Here is an 18,445-nt window from a genome sequence, read left to right on the forward strand (position 1 = left end):
CCTAAGTCAAGGGTGCCACTTTTTAAGTCCAACGGTGGCAGGTGGCCGCATTTCCCTTTTTTTGCGATACAAATATTAACTCTATCTAGTCCCACTATGTAGGTATGTATATTACCTGTATTAACACTAGTTGTTGCTCGCGACTTCGCCCGCGTGAAATTAAAAAATAACAAATAATATAGCATATGTTTCTTACTGATAACGTAACTTTTGAATGGTGAAATCGAGCCAGTAGTTTACATACAAAAATACAAATCTTTCCTCTTTCCTCCCTTTCCTCTCTATAATAAGATGTATAGATATACCTCTCTGTCTTTCGGCGGAGGGGAACTGGCTGGTCCCACAAATCCTGTGAGCTTGAGGAAAGACTGCCGGTCATCAGAGTAGCATCCTTTAGGCTCCTGCCACGCCAGGATTTTATTCATCCATCTAGGTTTTATGAACTCCCCGTAACCTTGCGAAGCGCAATAAAGAACTATAAAGAATACAAAAAAAATAATAACGTATTAATATTAATGTGTCTCTAATAACACATGTTTGTACGATTTCGGAACAGTATTTAGTAACTCTTATATAAAAACGTAAATTTACTCTCCGATAAAAGAACATCAATTTAGTGCTTGTTTAAATTTATTCATACAATTAATTCACAACACTATTATTTATATTAACACAAACATATAATTTTAATTGTAATAGTCAAGAGCAGCAGTAATTTAATGTAATTTATATCTAAGTTACTCGTAATATTCATTTAATGCATTACTATACGTATAATTACTTCAAAAATGTAGTAGTATCAATGAATTTAAAAACTGGTTGTTAATTGCGCACAATGTATGCTGCGTAAAACAAAAAAAAAACATCAATCAACATACTCTGTTGCAGAAACAGCGTCTTAGTTCCAGGAGGATGACTCCAAGCTTCCAACGATTTAGTTTCTTTGTAGATTTGTATGCAGAGCTTGTAAATGTGTGCTGAGAGATCTAAGCCTTCCATACAATCGAAGAGTCGAGCTAGGCCTGCCGCTCGGACGCGGCTTGTTTGTTGAAACGCCAACCCTGACCCCTTCATCAGTTGCGCCTGACATTCGGGTGTTAGCTCACAGGCGCCTTCTGATTGAGTCGTCTGAGTTTCCATTGCTGATATTAGTAACTGCATTGTGCACGCGTCTGTGGAAACAGTTTTCATCAATAGACAATTTGATTTTCAAATTTGGAATGGGACACAAAAAAAATGTAAAACAAGTTGTGGGGGGGAGGGTCAAATTTTGGAAGAGAGAAAATGAGTACTCACTTTCTTGTTGCTTTCGTTTTATTCTTTGCAACTTCAGTTAAAAAAAAATTGCTAATAGCTTTCAGATACTATTAATTTCTAAGTTTCTAATAGAACTAATCAAATACGTTGTATGATGCAAGCATATAGTCTAGAAATAAATTGTGTACACAGAAAGTATTTATCTACCGTTCGAATATTACGTTATTATCGATGTATACGGTTATTATAGGGGCTATCTTGCGCAAGTGTTATTACTATCATAAATGCACCAGCAATGGACAATTCGTGATACTCTTAATTTTCACGTTCGATTGTATTATGCAAATACAAAGAAAACTGCATTCTATAATACCACTTGTACATAACGTGACTAGGATAAATGACAATACTACACAACAGTACGCTTACAGGCATGTTATACTTCTAAGTCTATGTATTCTCTAGCCATAAACTAAATTTTACATTTGAATACTCTATGAATAAATATCATATATTCATGTTATCCACATTAAGTAGCTACTGTATTTTGTAATTGTAAAGATCTTGCATTTAAATTACGCAGCATCAAGTTTTGAAATTTAAACAAACCGAGCATGTCGATTTAGCATTTTAATGGGTATTTTGCTTAACGATGTTCACTTTGCGGTTAATTTTGTGCGAAATTATATACAAGTTATATTTGTAGTCTAGTGCTATACTAAATAGGCTTCTAGAACTTACTTTAGGTATAATAACCATATGTATTTTTATGAAAAATCCGGAAAAACAAAAGAACATACATAGACGTCCCAATGGCCAATATCATAAAATACTACAAGCCGCTCCTCGGACATCTGAGTAGGTTTTATATATTTTCTGACTAAATAAACTGAAAAAACTTTAAGGATAACTAGCTTTCGCCCGCGATGTCCGCGTAGAATTAAAAAAAAAGAATAATGAGTAGCCTATGTGTTCTTCCAGACTATTCTTTTTATCTATGCCAAATTTCATCGAGATCCATTCAGCAGTTTAGGCTACAAACTCTGACAAACATCCATCCATCTAAATTTTCACATTTATGATATAAGTAAAAAGTAAGTTGATGAAAATTTAGTCGAGTGAACGGCTGCCGCATGTCAACTTCTTAGTTTATAATATTAACAGGATACTATACCGGCTGCTTTTCTAGTAGGCATCTTAGTTCTGGCCTCCTGCACGTACTGCTCGAAGCCGAACCTGTACGGCTTCTGCGTGCCCACCGTGCCCAGCGTCAGCGGTTCCATTAGCGATGATAGCACATCCATGTTCTCTATTATTGCTTTTACCACTAAAAAATTGGAAATTCTTCGTAGAAAGAAACAGCATTGGAGTTCTAGGGTTTCGTATTGAGAGTTTGTGAGAGGTTTTATTAATTGCAACATTGTTACAGCCAGAATACATTAAAGATTATTGAACGACGTTGTTAAAAAAAGTATCAATTTTAATATATGTATAAACTCAGCACGAGGAGAGCTTGTATTAAACGAATTGTCTTACTCGAAGAAGAATATTTTGCTTTTATTTCCAAACAGGAGAAATATCAAATATAACGAAGTTTTTGTTTATGTGAAATCATTCCGAAATAATGCAAACTTCACCGCAATGGTAATTAGTGCTCAAAAGAAATTTCCCGCTTGCATTTCTCACGACTGACCGAACAAACTCAAATAAGCTAAAAATAATGATGTATTTTTTAACGCATAAGTTTGCAGTAATAAGCTGGCACAGCAACTATTACATATCAATGATTGTTGAATAAAAAATCTTGACCGTTAATTGAGTGTTAAAAATTAATTGCATAAACTTTTTTTTTGTTACATCACAAATGAAGATTTGTTTGCAATTTGTTGTATATCCACATATATTTTTGACCGACTTCCCAAAAGGAGGTACTCAATTCGTCTGTATGTTTTTTTTTATGATGTGCGTTAACTAATAAATGTCTGGCATTGGTTATTCTACCTAATAGGATTAAGTTAAATGATTTTATAACATTTATTGCACAATATTCTTGTGGTACATGGTTTGTGACCTGGTTTGGATTGTAAATCAAGTTTGCGAAGCGCATATTGCCGAATGCTAGGTAACTGTACGTGAACAGATCTTTAATCGTTATCCTGCCTTTCTCTAGCCGACAAAAGAATTTCGTGTAAGTATCGCAACGTCAGCAACGCAATTGTTTCACGGGTCAATATCAGAGTACGCTGCATGCTAATGCACATGGCAGTTACACATTTTTGTTACATTCTGAAAGTAAATGATTGTTGCATATTTTATTGTCGTGTATTTTACAACGATTTAAATGAATTCATTTGTTTCTTCTATTCTTCTTGCTTATATTCAGCAGTACTTAATTATTTGTTTATCAATGTTACCGGAACTATGGATATTTACGCCGTAACTAATCAAAACCAATAAATGAGACTACTTTCTAGTTACAAACTTTCTACGTCATCATTTTGTTTTAGTTTTAGTAATCCCTTTGATGCCCATTCACGGTTTATAATTACAGTAGAATTAAAAATTCATATTTGCAAATACTATGATTAAATGGAGTATCTTATTGTGTATCTTTTATTACCTTACCTTGTATTTAAAAATAAAATTCAAAGTGGTTATTTCGGAAAATGTCTAAATTGTTAACTTAGTAACCTTCAATGATGAAAGCGATAGTACCTACGTGTTTAGAAGGAGCGAAATCACTTTGGATTAAGAAGTAAGAAATTTTAATTTAATTGTAAATTAACATGTAACATTACCATATTCATAATCTTTACTGCGATACGAAAATTTACTCATATCAGTATTATTTCGGATTCTATCCATCTTCCTCGTAATGTTCTGCAGGTTTTCTCTCAGCTTCGGCGGCACTGATTTGTCCAGTTCATTGATTGTGTATTCTAATTGGCCTGAATCAATCAAAGTATTCAAGAAATTTTCACAATACTATATTGCGATAATAATTCGTTAGGCTCTAATTATAGTAATAAGCGGGGAAAATGCTTTCTTTAAAGTTTTATTTAAAACTAAATAATAAAATAAAAAACATGTAATTAAAATATTCTAAGATGACATTAATAAATATAGTCTGTTAGTTAGTAAACAAATTGGAGTAAATCTAACTGAAAAATAAGGCGTAAAGTAATAAAACAATTACATTATTACATTACCTCTAGCGACCCCTAAAGCGATAAACCATTCCGGATCTTTCGATGGCTTCTTTTCATAGTATTCCAATAGTTTGTCCAACGTAATAGATATCCGATAGACTTTAGGAATATTGTAGATAAAGTCTTGTGTATCAAAGTATGGATAAATAGCCTTAACTACAGTTATAAAAGCTGTTAGGAACACAATCTGTTTCACGTACATATTGAAAGAAACTGCGGGTAATTTAACGTGGTAGACGTCGTTATAACAAACCACACGTTGACCGCTGATTGGCTCAATATATTGGTGGAAACCAATAAAAATGCAACCAGTAGCTTTTACAGCGAAATTAGGTTAAGTCGTAGGTACTGATTAACTTTTGATTGCCACAAATTCACGAGCCATGTTTTTGAAGATCGTCCTCATCTTTGTTCTTCATTTTTCCGTTAAGTGGATTTTTAAAGTTGGCACAAACTGTAGTTCCTCTTGAGGTCCTGATGTTACTGAAAAAAAAGGATGTATTTCATAAGTCCCTTGGTTCTTTTTTTAAAAATGGAACTTATAGCGCCATAGGAATAACTCTTGTCAAACTACTAACTACTACTAACTAACTAAATGACGCATATTTAATTTTGCAATTAACATGCTGATTATAAAACCTTTAGATATGTGAAAATTATGGTAAAATAAAGTGTTAATAATGTTCACGTTGATTTAAAAGTTTCATTAACAATAAAAGTATATCTTAATCTATGGAAGATATTTTCGCAAGTGTTTCGTGTACATTTTATAGTACTATGTTTAGCCGAATTATAATTACTACGTTCAAATGTTCTGATGCTAATAAAAGATTTCATTGCCTAGCATTAGCCTTGTTTTCTTGCATAAGCACATCGGGGCTTATGATGCTAACGCTAGTTTCACACGAGGGTAGAATAGTACTATTATCATTTGTATACAAAGGCCGAGGCAGAACAGTAATATTTTGACTACTGCAACGTGTACTGTTGTACTCTCGTGTGAAGCTAGCATTACATTCATTATGTGCAATGCTATTCATTGTAACATTAAGTTTCATGATAGTGATTTATATTGCTCCTCCTAATCCGATGTTGTTTATACTAATATTATAAAGAGAAAAGGCTTGTATTTTTGTATGTATGGAAATACTTAAAATACTAGGCTGATTTTAAAAATTTCTTCACTGTTAGATAGGTAATTTATCTGTGAGTAACATAGGCTACATTTTTTAATTTCATGCGGACGAAGTCGCGAGCAACAGCTAGTATATAATAAATCCATTACCTAATATGTAATAAATCATTATAACTTGCGATTAATATATTAATAGCGATAAGTTTACTATTTTACGTCCTCGTTTGCAATCAATGGGCATAAAGAGAAAGTACATTATTAGACGGATCACAGTTATTTAATTAAATGTTACTTAGATAAAAAAAAACTTACTATATCTAGCTGCAAAATGATCTGACAGGTTTTATTTTTTAATTTGTGTTTAAAACTACTGCGTTTAATCAATATTGCACACAAACGAATAGACAAAATTGAAATAAAAGTAACATACTCTTCCCTTGTACTGAAGACTGTTGTCAAACTTGTCTGACCTCATAATAAAAGAAGTATTAAAAAAGTCCATGCATTTTTGATACATACTTGCACCTTGTTGTATACAGCTGTAGTAATAAAAATCTCTTTGTTCTTAGAATAGGCTCTGATTCCTTTTCATTTCGAGTTCTAATTCTCACTTGAGCGACTAAATAATTAAGGTGCGCCTGGAATGAAGATTGAATTCTTTAGATAGATATAGTCATGACTAGTACACGGTTACTCTATCACGACTTTAACAAATATGGACTGATTTAAATTAACAAATTCTCTTAAAAACATGCGAGTTTTTGATTATGTATACGCGTTTAAGCAGTGGAAATTAATTATATACTGAATATAAGAATAATAGTTATAAGAGGTCGTTCGTTTGTTTATTAAGTTATAATTGAAAGTAAGATGTTTCAGCTGTGCTTTTAAGCATCATACTTGAATAACTCAAAATCCTTTTACAAAACGACCTTCATCCTAACTGATTAAGAGTGTACAAAAAACGTATTACAAAACACATTCGTTAGTTAGCATTTATAAAGTGGACTTCGCACAATTGAAAGTTAGATCAACTGGGTGCTTGATATTTAACTATATGGAGGCTATCTTTACATCGCACGTGATATCGTAATGGTCATAAGAGGGGCCGGATGGTGTAAAGCGGCTCGCTTGCTTTACCGTCAGATCAAATCGTAAACAGTGCTGACCACACGTGAGCAGCGAAAGTGTTAACATAGATGATTTGTAAATAAAATGAAAACAAAAGGACTTATTGATATTTAGGATGTTAACTGACTAGTGTATTATAAAATTTTAAATATTTAACGTGTGAAAACTAGTGTAGTGTTTACAAAGCGATGGCGGTTTCGCATCAGTGGTTCGTACAATGGTCCCCGCCTTCTGTGATCTTTGCGGATATTTCAAGACAATACGAGCACGTGAATTCGAACTGGAATCATCATAATCACTATGGTCGCATTGCCTACAATCCTCTGGACGCACAAGTTGCGGTACTAAATAACTATCGTGAAAATCAGATACAACAGCAGAGAGCGAACAGCGTGAAGAAATACGATAGACAACGTTCATTAAACGTTACCGGTAAGATTGCTCTCATATTAGTCAAGCTTTATTTCTATTACAAATTCGAGAATAATGATTACAGCTTGTAAGGAACAAATGTAATAAGTCGCTAAGTGGATTTGAACCCAAGATGATACGCTTTGAAGCCACAAATAAAGTATTAAACTGCTACGTAGACGTTTCAAGAGAATATTGTTACACTTTTACAATGTTTAGGAAACTAACTAGTATAGTTAAATTGAATACATGCCTCTTATTTGCGATATTATCTATAACTAGCTTTCGCCATGACTCCGTCCGCATGGAATTTAAAAAAGAAAAACGAGTAGCCTTTGCGTTTTTTTTACAATATGCTCTACATCTATGCCTTTAGGCTGCAAACTTTAACAAACATCTATCCATCTATCCAAACATTAGCATTTATAATATTAGCAAAATATTTCACTTCTCACATTTTATGAAGCAACTGCAAGCTCAAAATTCAATTCTTTATAAATTAGTTGTTTTTCATCTAACTATAACAGTTTGGATTTAATCAAATGACTGCAAAAAATGTGATGTTTATTTTTAAAAACCAAACATAATACAAGAAGGAAATCTGTTTCGTTCTTTTTTAGTTAACAAAAACATTTGATTTAGGAAAACTCTTGTAAGCTTAACATTTTTTACAATCACTGAGTTTATCTCTCATTCAACTAACAACTTAGATAGTTTTTTACGCGGAACAAAGTTTACTATTGGCTATTATTTAATTTGGCTTTGTATGTTCTGAGCAAGCGATTATTAAAATCCATTTTAATTAGAAAGTAAGTTATAAAATTATAAGATCAATACAAAATTTATTCATGCTGCGTCTTACAACTTCGTGAAATTACGTGTGAACACAACAATGAATAGTTTTCACTACTTTAGTAAGCAATTCGGTAATATCGTATTGAAATTTCCGAGAAATAATTAACTTTCTAAGCGCCTCTGAGATGTGAACGCGGATAATATAAATTTCTCTTTACCTTATAAATATTTTAATTCCAATTCAATTATTGAAATAACGAATTACTCTGTTTTATTATTACTTCTTTTATATTGAATTGTACCGTACATATGTTAACACTTTTTCGTACATTTGTGCATGATAATAATCGATACCGAAGTTTTAACGACATAGGCATAGTTGTAGAGTCAGCGTGAACCGCCGTACTGCACTAGAGAAAGCGACGCCGAATAAGGTTGCTGGCATACTGACGAAATTTTATTAACTAATTCAATATTGTAGAAATAAAAGCTGAACCCATTGTTGTTAGTCGTAGAATAAACATTACGAATTTGAACGAAATGTTTACGATCGCGCGAAACGGTAAATCATAATCTCTACCTATCCTTCTCGGGTACGGGCATGAATCATGTCAATCATTTTCTTATTTCTGTGAAAAATTATAATGCTCAATACTTAATTTAAGAACAAAATCTCTTGGTGTAACCTCAACTTAACATTTGAATCAGCGCTCGTGCGGAAGCAATAAAGCGAAAACCCGTGTTAATGGTATAAACATGGTTATAGCTTAAAGTCTATTGTGTTCTCTGTAATACATTTAGGCTAACGGACTAAAGCTAACTTGGTATAAGACAATATGAAATCGTAATATTTATTATGAACATGATATTACGGAACTTGTTACCTTTACCGGACTAAATGGACAGGTAAAATTTAAAAATTATCATATGACCAATGATAGTCCTTCAAATCAAGGTAAATTTAAAACAGTGGCCACAAAAAATCAAAATTTTTAATAAACAATATTTTTCGGTCGCACTTGCAAAAGAGTAGGTAACCTTGTACATATATATTGCAAACACAGTTAAGCATAAAACATGAACTTAATACAATGTTACAAATTGCTTTTATCTTGTAAGTAAAAAATATTTTGAGGATTTTTCTATACGTTTTCCGTATAGTAATAGTTCAGGACAGTTTTTTTCTGAAGGAAATAAATCGAAATCCCATTTTATAATAGAACTTGCTTTTGCACGATAACTATTTAAACTAATTTCTTTATCTAAACCCATCTAAAATAACAACTGTTTGACCGTGAGTTTGACTCGGCTACTTCTCAATACGGAGGTTATCAAGATTAAGAACCTTGTGAAATTTTCAAAAAGCTCAACCTGTTTTTGCAACACAAAAACGGCAACTATCAGCGGCTCAGTTAAAAGTAACCGAAATACGGAGCCAAAGTAGTTTTGGTAAATTTTTCTTTTCTTACTATGGCTTTTCACTGTTTAAATACTTGTATGTAATTGATATATTGTCATGTCTACAGAATTTTTTATAACTAGGACAGTTTAAGCAAATGAATAATTCATTCTTTTGTCCACAAATCAGATAAAGACAATAGTGTGAGGAAGACGATGCTATAACCTACTTATTTTATAGCAAAAAATTTCAAACAAAACAATGTAACGTTTACAATGACAATTTACTTGTCCCTTCTGATTACTTATATATCCTGAACGTCACGACAATCATTAGATAGTAATATTGTGTTGAGCAACACACGAGAACGCGAAACAGGTTGCCCGACTTTCACGATACTTCACATCACCTATTCTACACTTAAAACATCCAGTTCTATTAAAGTTTCATGACAAGTATCGATCAAAATGTGAAAAAGTATATATATACCTAGTTACTCGTAATAGCAAAAGCATAGAATGACTAGGCTTTTTAAGTACTATCCATCTTAGATCAAATCAAATTGACGAAGTATGATTACTGTAGATTTAACTAGAAATAAGTTTGACTGTAAAATATTTGGACAACGGTACAGCATAAACGACATACCGAATAGAGGGTGAAGTAACCATTTAAATTACGGATTATCAGGTAGATGAAAATTGCCTTCATCAGAGCTAGGCAATGTTTTAAAAACACTACTACTAACCTGTATCTTTGTATTGTATTTTTTAAAAATCTTCTACGAATAATATCACCAGAGGCTAATGAAACGACTCAAATTCAAACAACACTATCACGGACTCATCCCGAGAAGGTGGCAGACAGTGAATGTTTTGAATTCCGTACAATTCAGACACAATGTACCATGTTATTGAATTAAATACAAGCTTTCCAATGTTTATATAAAATATTTAAATCGGATGGGTATGGTAGTCATCGTGTGACGTCACTATTATCCTCAAATGTTATCATATCATGCAGCATATTAAGCATACACATTCATAAACGAACCGTCCAGTGAAACGGCAAACAATCAGTTGCAATTATACTGCCGGAGAGTCAAACGTTACAGTGTTTCGTGTGTACCTTGCCCGTAATTAAATTCTCCAAACGATAAAGACAATGTGTGAGTAGAAGTCAATGATAAGCTAGTAACATGAGAAGCTATAATAGTTATACAAGTTACATAGAGTGAGTCCCTTTACAATAAGCATCATAAACTACACGCGCTATATAAAATTAAAGAAAATTCCACTGTTAGTCACAGACTAAGTAAAATTACTAGGCATCAAGAGGCGTACGACGCTAGAGGAGCAAAGAACAATTAAAAATATAGCATACTGACAATTTGCAGATCGCAGTCGCCCCGCAGCGGTGACACTATGGCTGGCGATGCTAGGGCTCGCGCGGCCGCAGTCGGTGCCCGCGGATACCGATACGCCACCCTTCGGCACGCTCTACAAGTGGAAGACCATAGACTTTGAGTTCCCCAGCGTACAGCATAGACGCAGAGCACTCATCTCCAGGTATACTACAATACGTGAAATAATAAACTAACTTTTAGTCCAAGCTTACCTAAAACAATCAATAGTAATTTTAGGGCAATTCATTGTCTGAGATCTGAATTAAAAAACCAACCTCTTCTTAATTAAGTAATGTGATTTTAGTAGTACATAAGATTCATTTAATTTGGTCCTTGTGAAAGCTGCGTTTTCTGTCTTGTAAGAACAGTCTTCGCTTTTCAATACACCTGACAATGTATCTGCAAATCCTTCCTCTGCGAAAAAGACCGATGTAAAATAAACATAGTTAATCAAATTATAGTAAAATACGCGTAACATAAAATAATAAGTACCTGATTTAATAAAGATATTACACACGATTTCGTGTATGGTTCAGTAGTTTTAAATAGAGCAATTAAATCATCACACATAATATTGATCAATCAATCATAAAATGAAACCGTTACGCTGTGCTACAAACTACAATACTTTTAACCTTAATAATAATGCAGTTAGTTTTAAAAAATAGTATATTACCGTAGGCCCAGAACACCAAAACATTTATATATATATCCAAATATTTACCTTAGGCTTCTTTCTTTAAAAGACACATGCCGTAGTATGATTATAATTCTTGTCATGTTCTTTAAAAAAAAAAACAGATATATTGTTTTTGACATGCCAAAACCCATAGGTGTTCTGTAATAAAAACCTGCTCTTAATAGCTCGGATTCCTAGATAAAATAAGTAAATAAGATATATTTTCAGTGACATAAGAGGCAATTTCGTTGTGACCTAACTGTGTAGAGAGAAAGTCTACGCTTAGCGGTTTTGTTGAAACATATATAGGCTTCTAATTAGATTTGCAATTAAAAACTTGCTATGGTAATAAATCTACTGGACAGTAGATGGACCGTGCTTACTGCACTCGTAACATCCGCGTGATCTAAATATTACACTATGGAGTACTTTACTTTAAAAGTATACGATTTTAACTAAAGAATTATTTCTAATGACGACTAAATCATTAATCATAATACATTTTTAAAAATTTAGTAACAATATCATGTATAAATCATTAATTGGAAAATATACCACTTTCCTTAACTAAGCTGATAAAGCCTGCAATTGAAATGATGTTCTGGGCTCCTTATAAAGGACTCAGATTCATTAGAAATCAGAACCGGTTTGATAATTCTATGACTTGTATTTCAGATCATACATCCCGTCTAACGTGCTTCCCCTTGGTTTGGAGGTGTGGGGCTCGCGCGTGTGGGTAACGTTACCGAGCTGGCGCCGCGGCGTCCCCGCCACGCTCGCAACAGTCTCACGCGGCGGCGGCGTCACCTCCCCTGCCCTCAAGCCCTACCCTGACTGGAACTATCATCGAGCATTTAGTAAGTTTAATATTTACATAACTATGGTATTGGAAGTACATATCATGATAACTAAGTTTTCATTATATAAATTTCAGGTGATGACGTTAACTGTTTTGGCTTAACGTCGGTGTTTCGAGTGAGTGCGGACCAGTGCGGCAAACTGTGGGTTCTCGACTCAGGGCAGATTGACTCGCAGGACAGTCCCAAGCAAATATGTCCACCGAGCGTAGTCGTCTTCAACATGCAAACCGACTCCATGATAGCAAGATATCCGATCCCCGATGAATATGTCCTACAAGACTCATTGTTCTCTAACATAATTGTCGACAGTAGACAAGAAGATTGTTCAGATCTCCATCTATATATAGCCGATACCTGGAGATTTGGTTTACTCGTCTTCAGACATAGTGATCAAAAATTTTGGAGATTTTCTCACCACCTTTTCTATCCTGATCCATTGGCATCAAATTATACGCTGCACGATCTAAACTTCCAATGGGCTGACGGCATCTTTGGACTCGCTCTATCACCGATTAATAATGTTGAAGACAGGACACTGTATTTCCATTCCATGTCGAGCTACCGCGAGTTTTCAGTGACGACGGACGTTCTACGCCAGCCTGCGCGTGTGAATGACAGCGCTAATGCTTTTAAAATAGTTGGTGATAGCCGTGGACTGCTCGGACAGTCGTCAGCCTCCGCTATGGATAGAAACGGAGTCATGTTTTATGGGTTGGTATCAAAAGATAGTATCGGTTGCTGGGATTCTCAGAAGCCGTACAATAAGAAGACCATGGGAGTCGTGGCTATGAATACGGAAACGCTAGTGTTCCCCAATGATATAAAAATTGATCACGAGCAGCAGCAGAGTGTGTGGGTAATATCAAACCGGCTCCCGATGTTTCAAGATGGCAGTTTATCCGATGACGATTACAATTATAGAATAATGTACGTGGACACAACACAAGCCGTGCAAGGCACAATTTGTGACCCGCAACTGCAATTGCCTCCTTATTCTCCGCTTGTAACAAACGAATGGTTGCCATAATAATATGTATCTACTTAATTAGCTAGGAGTACCGTAATAGTGATATTTTAGTATTAAATTTTTTAAACAAACAAAAATACCGATGTTTATTTTTATACCATAAAATTTTAACGTATGACAAAATTCACACAAAAACACAAATTAGAATTATTTAAACAAAGTTTTTGGTAGAATAATAAAGATCCTCATTGATTTAGGGTAATAATACCAAGTATTAATACGAACGCCTATTAAAATGTGTTTAGCAAATTTTAAAAGAAAATAATCTTGCTACGGTAAACTGTAAGAAAATTATCTCCTTAAATTAATAATTATTGTAAAGTTAATTTACATCGGTCCTACGCAAATGTTTGAACCCTCATAGTCTAAACCTTTTAAGTTGAATAGCAAAACACAAACAAGTGAACGTAGTTATAAACAAAACGAACAGATGTTTCATTTTATAAAAACTTCAAGTCAATAAACTGAATAAGTACGATTCTATACATAAAGAGAGAAAATGTCTATGAACGACACTTGCTGATTAAATACAACTACAGGTTTACTTAAATTTATTAGTTTAAAACAAATACACATGTGTAAAATGCATATCAACTATATAGAGAAAAATAATATACTATTTCAAAGAATTATTCTGTGCAGTTGAAATGCTGGTGGATCTACATTTTGCATTCAAAATTAAATATAAAACATAAAAAAAATTGGCGTCCTTTTGTGTACATAACGTGACAAGGCTAAGTAAGGTGGTTCACAACAAATGTAAATTAATTTAATGTTGAGCCATGAAAATAGCGACTTTCAAATTCTTTCGAATTGTCAAAATCATTAACCATGAATGTACACATAATGTATTTACTTAATTGTAAAAGTCAAAGTTTAACAATAACTAGCACAGTTAATCCACCAACTGATAACTCTCAAATGTTCATCATACGTTGCGAACATTGGCTTTTACCGTGTATCTGGAATTACCAAGTAAAATTACGCGCAAATCGAAGGTTAAGACTACGATAAGGGGTAAATTTTACGTCTAAGCATCTTGAAGTTTGAAACTAACAAGTTATTATTACATATTGCATAATGTATGGACAACCCTTGGGGCGATAGTTGGCCCTTCACAGGAACAGCATTAAAATGAATTATTTGTCCAATGTATGAATTTAGAGAATTGCCCGGTACAATACCTTGACCACACAGAAGACAGGCATGAGCAGGCAGACAAGACAAGCAAGTTGGCGCACTAATTTTGGTCGTCCATATCTATCTATCTATCATTAGTCATATCAGGCAACACAACCTTATTGATTATTCCACATTACACATAATCCATCTATCTCTTTCTAAGCGAAACAAATGGAGCCTGTGCTCTCTAGGAAGCGCAGTAGCTGAGTGTAGTGGGACACCGGTGCCTTTCACGGGAAATCCCGGATACCCGCTAGTAGTACTAGAGGATGGCCACCGAGAGCGTTTTAGTGATTATAACCCCACATAACCCTGTCCCACCCCGAAGATAAGGTATCTTTATTAAGATATCCACGTAGAAAAAAAGTCAAAGTAAACGATAAAATGTTAAAAACAAGTTGATATTTACCATATTGTAACGTATTTTCCTTAACAAAAAGTTATCACATCAACAAAATACCACATTAGATTAAATATTTGAAATATATAGGTACAATATTTAAAACCGGTTGCATAAATTCTGGTTCGCAGCAGGTCGATGTTACATTACGTAGTGGGAACGCGCTGTGGGCAGACGCGACCGATCATTTTACGCAAAACAATTTTATTAAGGTAAATGTTATCTCATATGAAAAATTTAATAATAGTAGGTACCTTCTTACATACCTTCTTGGTAAATCTAATATTCTCTTCGTATCGTTATAATTTGAATATAGAATATTTTCCAAATATTAGTGCTGTCAAATATTTTTACGTCTATTTTATATTTTATTTTTTATTGTATATGTACATAGTTTTTTTCTTTCCTTTATTTTCTTTAGTTTCGAACTTAGTAACTGGCTTCAGACAGTGTTTTAAACAATTTTTTACCTTCGAATAATATAAATAAACAAATAACAAAAGGTAAAACTAAAAAATAAACAAGTTATAAAAAGCAACGTTCTTTAGAAATTTAAAATCACGTCGCTAATAACACTTATTTCTGCTGCACATATTGGCGATGTCAATCTTCTTAAATTACCCTTAGATAATCAGAGAATATTATATTACCATTATTAATGACTGATCTGACACAATTTTTTAATCACGTTATATACTTTCGACAATGTTATTTGAAAAACCAAAAAGCCCACACTAATTTTCTACAAAGTACTTGAATTATATGGAAACGGTATGTTCCCTTTTACCATATAAAATTATTTTCTATCGCTTAGGTGCAATAATTAATGCGTTCTCTACAAATTGTACTAATATTATAAATGAGAATATTTAGATGGATGGATGGATGGATGTTAGAGTTTGCAGCCAAAACGGCTGAACGGACCACGATGAAATTTGGCGTAGACGTAGAAGATAATCTGGAAAAAAGTATAGGCTATTTTTTTAATCCACGCATAATATCATATCGAATGTTCGGTTCTGGCTCATATTATGAACTTTCGGTCAAGAAAAAAAAATAAAAAAACAACGTACAGACGAATTGAGTACCTCCTTCTTTTGGGAAGTCGGTCAAAAATAACACCCCAATTAACGTAAACTATGCATTCTGCAAATGAATTGTCAATTGACATTCATTTGCTCTAATAAAATCTTTTTTTTTATTGTTTTAATTATCGCAAGTTATACGGATATTCTTAAAAAAATACTGATTTGTCATAACGAACAGTTAGTTCATTGACGGATAATACTAGTGGTTTTGAATGTGGACAAGGACATTGCGTGCGTGCGTTAGCCAAAGGCGGAGATTCTGAGCTAAATAAATGTATCTAATAATTTTATGTATGCCCTTGTCTAAATAAATGTAATGTACACTTGATGGTCAAAATTCTTGTATAACGTAGCTTGTATGGTAGAGCAAGTTCTTAATTACTATTTTAAAAATGTCTTGCTGGAATTATGTTTACTGTAGTTTTAAGAATCCTGATTCTAAGATTTTTTTCTATTTGAAACAAATGAGTTTTATGTAACTTGACAAAACTATCTCAAAATTTGGTATTGCGTAAAAAAAATCTTGGCCAAATATGAGGTGACAAGTTGTGGCTTGGTTTTTGAATGTTGCCACAAAACTCGCTTGAAAGTTTCGTAACATTTTTAAATTTTTAAAAATTTCGTAATAGTTTTACATAAATTAAAATTTACGGACGCTTTCATTTATTGGTAAAATCAGTATTAACTTGGTATAGACTTCTTATACCAATCTACAAGAAGGGATTATTAATGGTCACTTAATAACCCTTAAAACTTGCAGATTTATCCTCGTTTCATTTAATGTTGAAAATAATTATAAAACTATGGGTATTTTAATAGTTTTCCGATTGAACTTTACATAGTTTTTAAGCGTTCTATTTCTAATTAACTGTTCTGATCGTTTTGAACTTGACTGTATCCTTTACCAATCATTTCTTAGCCTCCGTAACGAACAAAAGGTATTAACTTAAAAAATCGTATTTAACGTATTGCATAAACACGAAAACGCCCAATTTACATCAACTAATTACTTGAATACCGCGATTCTTTTATCAAACATCTTTTTATCTGACAGCTGTTTGTTTTTAATAGACTACAGGAAGCTCTATTATATAAATTGAATGTTGCGGATATGATTCTTGTTCAAGGCGTGGTTTGAGTTACGAAACCACATTACATTTTAAGATTGTTTTGTAGCGTTAAAGAGACAGTAAAAGATCAAAATTGTATAACAAACAAATAACATCTAAAATATTGACAAAATACTGAAAACTTTTTTTATATAATTCATAAACCGAGCTAAAATATAGTAAATACTTGGGTATTGGAAACCACTGATGAACATTTAAATTAGTTTAAAGTAACTTTACAATATAATCTTTTGAATGTTTGAAAACATTTCGTACCAAAATAATAAGGAAATGAGATCCGAAGAGGCAGTATATGCGTTATACTGAAAGCATTACATAAGTAAATGTGGGAGTAAGTAAATATTATGTAATATTAATTTACAGATGAGAATATTATGCCTGATACTATGTATCGGGCTGGCGGCTGCATACAGACATCATACTCACAATAGAGCGCTGAATACTCTGTACAGATGGAAACAAATCGATTTTGCATATCCCAGTGACCAGGAGAAACAGCAAGCGATAGCTAACGGGTAATATGTTTGCATTGATACATACTTAAGCATGTTTACAGCTGGTCTGTTTATCTTCACACATTTTTACATCAGTACAAAGTAATAAGTACTGTTGGAAATAATTCTGTTTGATACAGAGAGGAAATAACATTTTTTTTCTCGTAAACCAGTAATTCATAATTAATTAAAAAGATGTCTTTTATAACGATTGACTTTCTTACAGACAGTTTAACCAGACCAACGTAATACCGCTCGGTATAGAACGATGGCGAAACCGGATCTTTCTCAGTACTCCTGCTTGGAAAAAGGGGGTACCGGTGACATTATCAACGTTGCCCACATCAGCGGGCGAGGCCTCGCCGCAACTCACACCATACCCCAGCTGGGATTGGCATAACGCGGGTAATGACACGACTTACTTCAACTATCACTTATAGACATAAAATTATATTTAATTAATAATTTGTAACGTATTACTATCAATTTTTATTTTTACTGCTTATTCAAAGAGCAAATTGTTACATTTCAGGTAACTGTACTGGATTTACGTCAGTATTCCGAATGAGTGTAGACCACTGCGGTGTGATGTGGGTGTTGGACTCAGGACAAGTGGAGGCCTTTGAGGCGCCACGTCAGCTCTGCCCACCGACATTATTTGCCATTGACTTAGACACAGACACTGTTATTGGCAAATATCCTATCCCGAAAGAATTCGTCCTCCAAAACTCGCTGATCACAAACCTTGTCGTGGACTCGAGAGACTCCCAGTGTAGAGATCTGCATGTTTACATCGCCGATGCTTGGCGTTTTGGACTCATCGTGTTTAGAAATTCCGATTCA

General features: G+C 33.6%; 4 protein-coding genes across 6 annotated transcripts in view; 3 read left to right on the plus strand and 1 right to left on the minus strand.

Annotated features, from left to right (window-relative positions):
* Positions 1-26, plus strand: part of LOC106106851 (protein yellow-like) — a 14,256-nt gene extending 14,230 nt beyond the window's left edge. The window contains exon 9 of the mRNA XM_013287509.1: positions 7-26. Within this exon, the coding sequence (XP_013142963.1) occupies positions 7-26 (20 nt within the window). The remainder of the gene's footprint in view (positions 1-6) is intronic.
* A 249-nt stretch (positions 27-275) lies between these two features.
* On the minus strand, positions 276-6,233 carry LOC106107345. 2 transcript variants are annotated; one of them, XM_013288168.1, is made up of 6 exons: positions 6,121-6,233; positions 4,467-4,949; positions 4,056-4,205; positions 2,432-2,584; positions 879-1,172; positions 276-454 (listed from the first exon to the last, which is right to left on the minus strand). In XM_013288168.1, the coding sequence occupies exons 2-6, from the start codon at positions 4,666-4,668 to the stop codon at positions 282-284; spliced, it is 972 nt and encodes a 323-aa protein (XP_013143622.1). In that variant the 5' UTR covers positions 4,669-4,949; positions 6,121-6,233; the 3' UTR covers positions 276-281. The 2 variants fall into 2 exon arrangements, with proteins under 2 accessions (XP_013143622.1, XP_013143621.1); XM_013288167.1 differs by having other exon boundaries at positions 276-475.
* Positions 6,234-6,625: 392 nt separating this feature from the next.
* LOC106107344 (protein yellow-like) lies at positions 6,626-13,379 on the plus strand. 2 transcript variants are annotated; one of them, XM_013288165.1, is made up of 4 exons: positions 6,626-7,164; positions 10,734-10,905; positions 12,097-12,278; positions 12,356-13,379. In XM_013288165.1, exons 1-4 carry the CDS (start codon positions 6,921-6,923, stop codon positions 13,306-13,308), a joined length of 1,551 nt encoding a protein of 516 aa, XP_013143619.1. In that variant the 5' UTR covers positions 6,626-6,920; the 3' UTR covers positions 13,309-13,379. The 2 variants fall into 2 exon arrangements, with proteins under 2 accessions (XP_013143619.1, XP_013143620.1); XM_013288166.1 differs by lacking the exon at positions 6,626-7,164 and adding an exon at positions 10,407-10,505.
* Positions 13,380-14,996: 1,617 nt separating this feature from the next.
* The window catches only part of LOC106106852 (protein yellow-like), a 4,019-nt gene continuing 570 nt past the window's right edge, over positions 14,997-18,445 (plus strand). Inside the window, exons 1-4 of the mRNA XM_013287510.1 lie at positions 14,997-15,102; positions 17,472-17,623; positions 17,829-18,007; positions 18,135-18,445. Coding sequence (XP_013142964.1) covers positions 17,472-17,623; positions 17,829-18,007; positions 18,135-18,445 — 642 coding nt within the window. The 5' untranslated portion in view covers positions 14,997-15,102. The remainder of the gene's footprint in view (positions 15,103-17,471; positions 17,624-17,828; positions 18,008-18,134) is intronic.

This window comes from Papilio polytes, unplaced genomic scaffold (genome assembly GCF_000836215.1).
Source record: "Papilio polytes unplaced genomic scaffold, Ppol_1.0 DF822067.1, whole genome shotgun sequence".
Classification (NCBI taxonomy): domain Eukaryota; kingdom Metazoa; phylum Arthropoda; class Insecta; order Lepidoptera; family Papilionidae; genus Papilio; species Papilio polytes.

What these genes read in the sequence shown, in the direction of transcription:
- LOC106107345 (XM_013288167.1), bottom strand. Translation starts at nt 4,668, where the DNA reads ATGTACGTGAAACAGATTGTGTTCCTAACAGCTTTTATAACTGTAGTT. An exon ending in CGCTTTAGGGGTCGCTAGAG is followed by an intron (nt 4,206 to 4,466) that starts GTAATGTAATAA and finishes TGATTGATTCAG; the next exon opens with GCCAATTAGAATACACAATC. An exon ending in GCCTACTAGAAAAGCAGCCG is followed by an intron (nt 1,173 to 2,431) that starts GTATAGTATCCT and finishes CTGTTTCCACAG; the next exon opens with ACGCGTGCACAATGCAGTTA.
- LOC106107344 (XM_013288165.1), top strand. Translation starts at nt 6,921, where the DNA reads ATGGCGGTTTCGCATCAGTGGTTCGTACAATGGTCCCCGCCTTCTGTG. An exon ending in CGCAGAGCACTCATCTCCAG is followed by an intron (nt 10,906 to 12,096) that starts GTATACTACAAT and finishes CTTGTATTTCAG; the next exon opens with ATCATACATCCCGTCTAACG. An exon ending in GAACTATCATCGAGCATTTA is followed by an intron (nt 12,279 to 12,355) that starts GTAAGTTTAATA and finishes TATAAATTTCAG; the next exon opens with GTGATGACGTTAACTGTTTT.